Source organism: Lampetra fluviatilis, chromosome 65, assembly GCF_964198595.1.
Source record: "Lampetra fluviatilis chromosome 65, kcLamFluv1.1, whole genome shotgun sequence".
NCBI lineage: Eukaryota > Metazoa > Chordata > Hyperoartia > Petromyzontiformes > Petromyzontidae > Lampetra > Lampetra fluviatilis.
The window spans coordinates 3419862-3431136 of NC_136339.1; the positions used below are offsets into that span (position 1 = coordinate 3419862).

The following is an 11275-nucleotide window of genomic DNA, read 5'->3' on the forward strand; positions in this document are numbered from 1 at the left end:
GCTGACGCCTGCTGCTGTATATTTGGAGTTTGCGTGTCTCTCTCTCTCTCTCTCATCATCATCATCATCATCAAGGTGGCTAGGAGATGTTAACGACCTCGCCTGGTGTGCAGGAAGTCGTGGGTTCGATCCCGACCCTGACGCCTGCTGCTGTAGATTTGGAGTTTGCGTTTCTCTCTTTCTCTCTCTCCCCGCGGTCGCGTGGATATTTCTCCGACGGTGCTGCGGTTTCGCCCTCCACGTTTAGAATCAACGTCGCGCATTTAGAGAATTTGGCTGCTACTATGAATGTCCACGAGATGATGATGATGAGCCACTATCATCAAGTTATCATCTGCGATAGTCAGGTCGTTTCTGAAAAAGAGCCGTATCGCTCAGTGGGATCTTACTACCTTGCAATTTGTTTGAATTTTTCGTTGACAAGGTAAGGTCGACCGAGTTGGAATTTAATTTTTAAAAATGTCAACAGGAAAAAATGACAGCGGCGACGATAATACTCAGTGACAAAATACTGGTGGCAAAGTTTTAGTGGTTGTGTTTTTTTCGTGGTTGTGTTTTTTCAGTTGTTGTGTTTTTTTAGTTGTTTTGTTTTTTTAGTGGTTGTGTTTTTTCAGTGGTGTTTTTTTAGTGGTTGTGTTTTTTTAGTGGTTGTGTTTTTTCAGTTGTTGTGTTTTTTAGTGGTTGTGTTTTTTCAGTGGTTGTGTTTTTTTAGTGGTTGTGTTTTTTTAGTGGTTGTGTTTTTTTAGTGGTTGTGTTTTTTCAGTTGTTGTGTTTTTTTAGTTGTTGTGTTTTTTAAGTCGCTGTGTTTTTTCAGTTGCTGTGTTTGTTTAGTTGCTGTGTTTTTCCTTTCAATGACAACTACTGGGGTGACCTTAAGAATCAATTAAAAACAAAAAACTATAAACGGCACCCAATTAAAATGTAAACAAAGGAGCGAGAACATCGCGTGGTGGCGTTGGCCGTGGCGGTGTGTCCCGCGCCCGCCGGCGAATCTCGGCCTCCGTTTTCTTTCGAGAGGGGGGCGTAGCGGCAACGGCGGTAACGTCTTTGACGACGTTCCATCACTTCCATACGACAGCCGGGCTCCTGAAAAGCGTGCCCGCACAAAGCTGCCGCCTTCTCCCGCACGCGGAGCGATTCCTCTTCCCGGGTGAAGAGAGAAGCCGCCGATGTCGTGCGCCACGCGACGCGGGCACGTGGCGGTCGACGTGGAACTAAGGTAGGTTCTCAGGACCGCTTCGGGTGATCGTCACTGGGTTTGCTGTCCGTGAGCGGAGATCGAACTCGGGTGGCCGTGCTGACCGCTACCGTTAACGCTCCACTGACACACACAAACACAACCATCCAACCCCGCCCTCCCCCCCGTTAGAGCCTGCACAGACTAGATTTGAAGCTTTCGTGACTGCAAGGATTAATACGCTTAGTTCTTTCGGTAAAGTCACCATGTAGAGAGAGACGCTGCAGGTATTGTGGTCTATGCAAACATGACTCCTCGTAAAAAAGGTGTCAGTTTTGTTGCCAGATAAAAGGGTTAAAAAAACAATTATCATATTTTTTACTGGCAAATGAGGTTCCAATTGTAGCAGCACCCTGCGAAAGCCGGCACGGCACGCGACGGGGTGAGCGGCCAGCGCCACCACGCCCGGCCAACCTCAGCGTCACAGCAGTGGCGATGTTGAACTACGCACCGCACCCGTTGTTCGCTCACTTGAGGCCGAGCCGACCTCGGGGTGGAGGCCCAGGACCGGTTCAGATAATCCTCACTAGGTTATTTAATTTTAGTGTTTCTTTCTCCTGATTTTCAAGCTTGCGTACCGTACCACGTCGTCGTCCACTCATTGACATGCTAATTTTTTTCTCTGCCCCCTCCCTCTCTCCGCCCCCGCCCCCCTCTCTATATTTAAGGCCCCGTCACAGAAACGACCTCTCTCTCTTTGTGCCGATACGTGTTCTCTCTCTGTGTGTCCTTGTGATGTCCGTCTGCTTATATGTCTGTCGATAGTTTTCTAGTTAGATTTTTGTTGCTATTTCTTTTATGCCTGACGACGATTGCTTGTGTTGCAATCGAAACGTCGTAGTATGCTGTTATTTAATTTATTATTTTATCTTTAGACGTCACTTTACCGAAAGAACCAAAGAATAATTCCTGCAGTCACGAAAGCTCCAAAATTAAGATTGTTGGTGTTGGTGGCTGTGAGCGCGGGAATCGAACTCGGGTCGCCGGGTTCACAGAGCAGAGCTACTACCACCACCACCGCCGCTATCCCAACCGCGTCGTCGTCGGTACGGCGAAGGGTTAACAACGTTGGGGGCGATTCGTACGCGGCTCTACGGTGTGACTCTTTCCCTGCCCCCCCCACCCCCAGTCAGATCCACCTCCACCACCCCGCACACGCAAAACCAAGGTACATCCATATATTACACCGCATCAGTCTTTTTTTTGTTCTTTTCCCGGGCCAGTTCCGTAACGCTGTCAGTCTCCCTTACGATTGTAATTTTTCACGGAGGCAGCAGCAGCAGCAGAAGCTCGCCGCACGAAAAAAAGCGTGCACTTTAGGCAAGTCCGAGCGAGCGGGAGATGAACAAAAAAAAAGGGGCCGTTTGTATCTACGTAATGGCAGCACTCTCTCCGCTCCGGCTTTCTGCGAAAGTCTATTTCCCGCGTTGTTGTTGGGGTTTATATTTTTTTTTTAAAAGACAATAAATCAATTTGATCGGTTCCGACATCTCTGGGTGGTTTTTAAGCCGGTGCCCGCGTGTGCGCGTGTGTGTGTGCGTGTGTGCGTGTGTGTGCGTGTGCGTGCGTGTGCGCGTGCGTCCGCGTGTGTGTGCGTGCAGGAGGACGTGGAGCTGAGTGGACTTGCCGATGACTGGTACCAGCGGTGTCAAGATCGGCCTCAGTGGAGGAGGCTCGTGAAGGACGCTACTGGGCAGTTGGAGGCAGTCGCCCTCCAACAACAACGGAGGGCGGAGGAGCGACGCTCACAACAACGAGCGGAGCGCCGGGTGGCTAAAGCACAGCAAGTTGGCACAGTAGGGGGCACAGGTGGTGCATCAGCCAGTCATCTCGGTCATCTCGGTCAGTCGACCCGTGGCACCTGGGTCTGCCCCGTGACCTCCTGCCAGCGGGCGTTCGACACTTCACGTGGCCTCAGGGTGCACATGGCCTGGCACAAGCGTCGTGGTGACGTCACCGCCACTTAGTGGCGAATGGCGGTTGTTGTTGTTGTGCGTGTGTGTGCGCGTGCGTGCGTGTGTGTGCGTGTGCGCGTGCGTGCGCGTGTGCGCGTGTGTGTGTGTGTGTGCGTGTGTGTGTGCGTGTGCGTGTGTGCGTGTGTGTGCGTGTGTGTGTGTGCGTGTGTGTGCGCGTGCGTGCGTGTGTGTGCGTGTGCGCGTGCGTGCGCGTGTGCGCGTGTGTGTGTGTGTGTGCGTGTGTGTGTGCGTGTGCGTGTGTGCGTGTGTGTGCGTGTGTGTGTGTGCGTGTGTGTGCGTGTGTGTGTGCGTGTGTGTGCGTGTGTGCGTGTGCGTGTGTGCGTGTGCGTGTGTGTGCGTGCGTGTGTGTGTGTGCGTGTGTGTGCGTGTGTGTGTGCGTGTGTGTGCGTGTGTGTGTGTGCGTGCGTGTGTGTGCGTGCGCGTGCGTGCGTGTGCGTGCGGTTGGGGAGCGGTGGTGTAGAGGTCAGCGCTACGAACCCGGCCACCCGAGTTCGATTCCCGCTCACGGCCAACACCCAGTCAACGCTCCCTGGGCCTCCCCTAGGTCGACTCAGCCTCGAATGTGTACCCTGGTGCGGTGGGTAATCAACATCCCCACAAGGGGGGGGGGAGACAAAGGCGGCCGGGCGTGGTGCCGGCCACCCACCCGCTCGTGTGCCGTGCCGGCCTTCATAGGTGCTACTCGCTAACAGCACTTGCCCCAGCAGTCCGTTAAGGCTACACGGGGCATCTTTGTTTGTTGTTGATGTAGCGTGTGCTTTTGTCGTTTGAATCATATCACGGGGCTCCGAAAGTCAAAATGCGCGAACTTACGACTGGCGCACATTTTAAGTGGATCTGTCAAGAATAATTTAGCGTTGCGGGGATTTTTTTCCTCCCTTTCTCCTAAATATCCTGTTGACGCGTCAACTTAGCGGTGAGATGCATCACGAGTTGCTGTTTACGCGATGGCTTTCCCAAGCACAGCCAAGAGCGTTTAGACTGAAATGTGTATTATACTGGTAGGAACCTCCTGGTTACACCAGCCCACAGGGGATTATTGTGTCCGTCCGTCCGTCCGTCCGTCGTGCATCCAAAAATTGGAGTGGGTGGGGCTGGGTGGAGAGGGGAGGGTGGGGAGGGGCTGGGTGGGGAGGGAGGGGCTGGGTGGGGGGTGGGAGGGGTGGGGCTGGGTGCGGAGGGTGGGAAGGGGCTGGGTGGGGAGGGTGGGGAGGGGCTGGGGGGTGGGAGGGGTGGGGAGGGTGGGGAGGGGCTGGGTGGGGAGTGGAGGGTGGGGAGGGGCTTTGGGTGGGGAGGGTGGGGCTGGGTGGGGGGTGGGAGGGGTGGGGCTGGGTGGGGAGGGGCTGGTCACCCCGTGGTGCCCTTATAAAACTCAACGTTTCACCTACTCACGCCGGCTTGTGCCCGCCCTCACAGTCGGGCATATTTGCGGAATACACCACGCCGCCGTTGACCCTGCAGGCCATTGACCGAGCAACCCAACGTTCCTACCAGCTCCCTCCGCAGGAATGTGTTTATGACTCTGCAATGTTTACTGGTCAACATCCTGCTACGTATTAACTGCAAACCTGGTTTAGGGGGATTTCACTCAGCCCATCATCTTTTCGCGGGTCGATAAAATAACTACCTTAGTGGTCCACTTTGTGGGGGGGGGGAAAGTAAATCGTGGTTGTCCTACAGAAAGGAATGTGGAATTTCCAACATTGGCTCAGGGCTGCGAACAGGAGACTGTAATTGTCTCAATCATAATAACTGCAGCACCATTGTTCACCCATTACCTTGGCAAATGTACTCAACACATGGCCACGTACGTATACAATAAGGGGCCGTCCATAAATGACGTCACGCGATAATGGACGATTTTTGACCCCCCCCCCTCCCCCTTCGTCACACGACGTCACAAAAAGTCAGACCCCCATCTCCCAAAAAAAATTAAACATTGCTTCAAATCGCTTTAAACTATTGTCATTGTAGTGCGTATTTAATGTGGCGCTGCACTCTGATGTTGGAGAAAACATTTATTAAAAAGTCAATTTAATTAAGTAGAACGTTTCAATTTAAAGCTTTCATGACTGCAGGGATTCATCTTCTTGGTTCTTTCGGTAAAGTCACGTAGAAGGGAAATAATAAAATAATAAAAAGAAAACATCATTGTATTTTATTATGATTTATTTTTATTATTTATTACTTCCCTTCTACATAACTTTACCGAAAGAACCAAGAAGATAAGTAGAACGTGTTGTCTATATTTATTTAAAGTTGTGCATTTTGATGTGACGTCACATTTCTCACCCCCCCCCCCCGTCACAAATATCTGACCCCCCCCCTCTCCCCCAGGTGCGTGACGTCATTTATGGACGGCCTCTAAGCTATAACAAAAACAATATATATTGTTTTATTTTACAATGTAAGACCCCACTGACCTGGCTATCACAAATGATAGCTCAACGAAGTGTGCTTATAATCATCATCATCATCACGTGGACATTTATAGCGGCCAAATTACTCTAAACGTCGTGATGTTGATTCTAAATGTGGAGAGAGAAACCGGAGGTCACGGAAAAAAATCCACGCGACCGCGGTGAGAGAGAGAGACACGCAAACTCCAAATATACAGCAGCAGGCATCGTCAGGGTCGGGATCGAACCCACGACCTCCTGTGTACCAGGCGAGGTAGTTAACATCTCCTAGCCACCGTGATGACGATGATGATGAAAGAGAGAGACACGCAAACTGCACATGTAGAGCAGGCATCGTCAGGGTAGTGATCGAACCCACGACCTCCTGTATACCAGGCGAGGTAGTCAACATCTCCACGGGGAGAGAGAGAGACACGCAAACTCCAAATATACAGCAGCTGACATTGTCAGGGTTGGGATCTAACCCACGACCTCCTGTATGCCAGGCGAGGTAGTTAACATCTCCTAGCCACCGTGACAATGATGAGAGAGAGACACGCAAACTCCAAATATACAGCAGCTGACCTTGTCAGGGTTGGGATCTAACCCACGACCTCCTGCATCCCGGGCGAGGTAGTTAACATCTCCTAGCCCACAACCCTGTCGCCCCCCCACCCCCCAGTTGCTAATTAAGTGTCAATTGCGGCCGGTGGCTAATTTGCCTCGTTAATTGGTGCCGCAGAATCACGGAGGAGGAGTCACGAAATGTTCCGTCAAACCTCCGACTGAGCGCTCCTCCTGCGCCACCGGTCCCAGCCGCCGCTCTCCATCGCTTGAGTCCGGCAGGAGCTTTGATGTAGCCTTGTCGTTTCTTGTCTAAGGCGAGAGTGGTGTTTTGTTGTTGTTGTTGTTGTGGTGGTTGTTGTGGTGGTTGTTGTGGTGCTTTTAAATCGCCTAAGAATATGAAGCAAGTTGTGTTTCAGCTTCTGAAATTGAGAGGGGGAGGGTGGGTGGTGGTGGTTTTATTTAAGTTTCGCGTTTCTCTTCAGCCACTCACACAGTCACCCACGCAGTCACCCACACAGCTACCCACACAGTCACTCATACAGTCACCCACAGCCACCCACACAGCCACCCACAGCCACCCACACAGCTACCCACACAGTCACTCACACAGCCACCCACACAGCCACCCACACAGCCACTCACAACCACCCACAGCTACCCACACAGCCACCCACAGCCACCCACACAGCTACCCACACAGTCACTCACACAGCCACCCACACAGCCACTCACAACCACCCACAGCTACCCACACAGCTACCCACAGTCACCTACAGCCTCACCTACAGCCTCCCACACAGCCTCCCACACAGCCACCCACACAGCCTCCCACACAGCCACCCACACAGCCACCCACAGCCTCACCTACAGCCTCCTACAGCCTCACCTACAGCCTCCTACAGCCTCACCTACAGCCTCCCACACAGCCACCTACAGCCTCACTTACAGCCTCCTACAGCCTCACCTACAGCCTCCTACAGCCTCACCTACAGCCTCCCACACAGCCTCCTACAGCCTCACCTCCAGCCTCCCACACAGCCTCCTACAGCCTCACCTACAGCCTCCTACAGCCTCCTACAGCCTCACCTACAGCCTCCTACAGCCTCCTACAGCCTCACCTACAGCCTCCCACACAGCCACCCACACAGCCTCCTACAGCCTCCCACACAGCCTCCCACACAGCCACCCACAGCCACCCACAGCCTCACCTACAGCCTCCTACAGCCTCCTACAGCCTCACCTACAGCCTCCTACAGCCTCCTACAGCCTCACCTACAGCCTCACCCACAGCCTCACCTCCAGCCTCCTACAGCCTCTTACAGCCTCCTACAGCCTCACCTACAGCCTCCTACAGCCTCACCTACAGCCTCCTACAGCCTCCTACAGCCTCCTACAGCCTCACCTACAGCCTCCTACAGCCTCACCTACAGCCTCACCCACAGCCTCACCTCCAGCCTCCTACAGCCTCACCTACAGCCTCCTACAGCCTCACCTACAGCCTCCTACAGCCTCCTACAGCCTCCTACAGCCTCACCTACAGCCTCCTACAGCCTCACCTACAGCCTCACCCACAGCCTCACCTCCAGCCTCCTACAGCCTCACCTACAGCCTCCTACAGCCTCACCTACAGCCTCACCCACAGCCTCACCTCCAGCCTCCTACAGCCTCACCTACAGCCTCCTACAGCCTCACCTACAGCCTCACCCACAGCCTCACCTCCAGCCTCCTACAGCCTCCTACAGCCTCACCTACAGCCTCCTACAGCCTCCTACAGCCTCACCTACAGCCTCCTACAGCCTCACCTACAGCCTCCTACAGCCTCACCTCCAGCCACTCGTGGCGGCGTTTCCGCCTTGCCTCGTCGGTTACCACGGGAAACGCGTGACGCGCACCGGCGTTAAACACCGAGCGCTCTCAGTAAATAGTTTTTATTTTTAAACACGTAGTAAGTAGGCTGTCGTGAGCAAAATCATCAATAAAAAAATTGTGGGGGGGTGGGGGGTGTTAGATAAATATATAAATGTATGTTAAAAAAATATTTAAAAAATAAATATTAATTAAAAACCACACAGTCAGTGGCAATTCTGTGAACTTGCCACTAGGAGGGGCTGTCTCGTGCGTGACCCCCAGAGAATTCGGTGTTAAATTCAGATGAGAGGTCAGATCCGTACTGCGTTGCAGGCGTTTCAATAGATGCACGACAATTGTAATGTTCTTGGTTCTTTCGGTAAAGTCACGTAGAAGGGAAATAATAAAATAATAAAAATAAAACATAATAAAATAATTTTTCTTGGTTCTTTCGGTAAAGTCACGTAGAAGGGAAATAATAATAAAATAATAAAATAAAACATAATAAAATAATTTTTCTTGGTTCTTTCGGTAAAGTCACGTTGAAGGGAAAGAATAAAATAATAAAAATAAAACATAATAAAATAATTCTCACGACGTTTCGGCCACAACGCAAGCAGCCGTCCTCAGGTGAAGAACAGGTCTGTCGGAAAGACAGTGGGAAAGATAGACCTGTTCATTCAGACGCTGTCTTTCCGACAGACCTGTTCTTCACCTGAGGACGGCTGCTTGCGTTGTGGCCGAAACGTCGTGAGAATTATTTTATTGTATTATTTTTATTATTTTATTATTTCCCTTCTACGTGACTTTACCGAAAGAACCAAGAATAGGAATCCCTGCAGTCACGAAAGCTTTCAATCGAAAAAAAAGATGATGATGTTGATGATGTATATGTTGATGATGTTGATGATGATGATGATGTTGATGATGATGTTGATGATGATGTTGATGATGATGTTGATGATGATGTTGATGTTAATGATGATGATGTTGATGATGTTGATGATGTGAATGACGCTGTCTTTCCGACAGACCTGTTCTTCACCTGAGGACGGCTGCTTGCGTTGTGGCCGAAACGTCGTGAGAATTCTATTTTATTATGTTTTATTTTTATTATTTTATTATTTCCCTTCTACGTGACTTTACCGAAAGAACCAAGAATAGGAATCCCTGCAGTCACGAAAGCTTTAAATCAGGACTTTGTGCTGTTACCTTGCTGTAGTCTGGAACTGTTATTGTAGTTGCTCAAGCTTGAAATTGTTGTAAAAAAGAAATCGGCATGAATTGATCTACTTTTCAATTCGTACTTATGTGTTTTCTTTATTTAGTTTAGTTATTTGCTTATCTTTCCTGCACGCCTATCGTGCATTTGTGTTGTTTCTTGTTGTTCTAAACCCGTCTCATACTGAACATCTGTGGGAAAAAGAGCTTCTTCATAGCTCATTAAAATTACTCTGATTCATCAAACGGTGGATAGACCACGCCAAACAACGGTGATCACCATTAACATCACCACCAACCACAACGCTATTGCTATCGTAACATTTCAACGGAGTCATCGATAATTGCGGCAAACTCTTTGACATCGTCAAGAAGAATTCTCAATAACAACAAATGTCACGGGTTTGTGCCCTGGTCACCATGACTACGGGTTGTGCCCTGGTCACCATGACTACGGGTTGTGCCCTGGTCACCATGACTACGGGTTGTGCCCTGGTCACCATGACTACGGGTTGTGCCCTGGTCACCATGACTACGGGTTGTGCCCTGGTCACCATGACAACGGGTTGTGCCCTGGTCACTATGACTACGGGTTGTGCCCTGGTCACCGTGATTACGGGTTGTGCCCTGGTCACCATGACTACGGGTTTCTGCCCTGGTCACCATGACTACGGGTTTGTGCCCTGGTCACCATGACAACGGGTTGTGCCCTGGTCACTATGACTACGGGTTGTGCCCTGGTCACCATGACTACGGGTTGTGCCCTGGTCACCATGACTACGGGTTTCTGCCCTGGTCACCATGACTACGGGTTTGTGCCCTGGTCACCATGACTACGGGTTGTGCCCTGGTCACCATGACAACCACCCAGCTGGCGTCACCATAGCAACCAGATCGTTGGGGCCCATCGTTTAGCCTCTCCCCACGCTACAATTAGCTCCCTACCAGGAATAAAGTCGCTAATTTTAGCTCAATATTAATGAATTAAGTCGCTTCGTTTACCACACTATTATTAATGAACTCGCTTCTTTTAACTCACTATTAATTCACTGGCTTCTTTTACCTCGCTGTTAATTCACTCGCTTATTTTAATGCACTATTATCAATTAACTAGTTTGTTTTTTACCTCTCTATCATTAATTAACTCGATTTTTTTACCTCCCTTATTTCACTCGTTTATATTACATCGTTGTTAATAATTAACTCGCTTCTGTTACATCACTCTCATTAATTTACTCGATTATTTTACCTCAATATCATGAATTAACTCGCTTATTTTTACCTCGTTATTAATTTACTCGCTTATTTTACCTCAATATCATGAATTAACTCGCTTATGATAATTGGTTCTTTACCCTTCTATCTGGCAACAAAACTGACACCTTTTTTACAAGGAGTCATGTTTGCATAGACCGCAATACCTGCAGTCATAATACATTGCGGTCTATGCAAACATGACTCCTTGTAAAAAAGGTGTCAGTTTTGTTGCCAGATAGAAGGGTAAAGAACCAATTATCATATTTTTACTGGCAAATGAGGTTCCCATAGTGTAACTCGCTTATTTCACCTCACTTATTAATTAATTCGCTTCTTTTACATCACCACCATTAATTTACTCGCTTATTTTACCTCAATATCATTAATTAACTCGGTTATTTTCACCTCACTTATTAATTAATTCACTTATTTTACCTCAACATTATTAATTTACTCGGTTATTTTCACCTCACTTATTAATTAATTCGCTTATTTTACCTCAAAATGATTAATTTACTCGGTTATTTTTACCTCACTTATTAATTAATTCGCTTATTTTACCTCAATATCATTAATGAACTAGGTTATTCTTACCTTATTATTAATCTACTCGCTTCTTTTACCTCAATATCATTAATGAACTCGCTTATTTCACCTCACTTATTAATTAATTCGCTTCTTTTACCTCAATATCATTAATGAACTCGCTTATTTCACCTCACTTATTGATTAATTCGCTTCTTTTACATCACCACTATTAATTTACTCGT

The 11275-nt window shown here is 49.1% G+C and overlaps 1 protein-coding gene across 1 annotated transcript in view; it reads right to left on the minus strand.

The window, feature by feature from the left end:
• CCDC191 (coiled-coil domain containing 191) overlaps positions 1-6506 on the minus strand; it is a 64813-nt gene extending 58307 nt beyond the window's left edge. The window contains exon 1 of the mRNA XM_078882421.1: positions 6392-6506. Coding sequence (XP_078738547.1) covers positions 6392-6442 — 51 coding nt within the window. The 5' untranslated portion in view covers positions 6443-6506. The remainder of the gene's footprint in view (positions 1-6391) is intronic.
• Positions 6507-11275: the final 4769 nt, after the last annotated feature.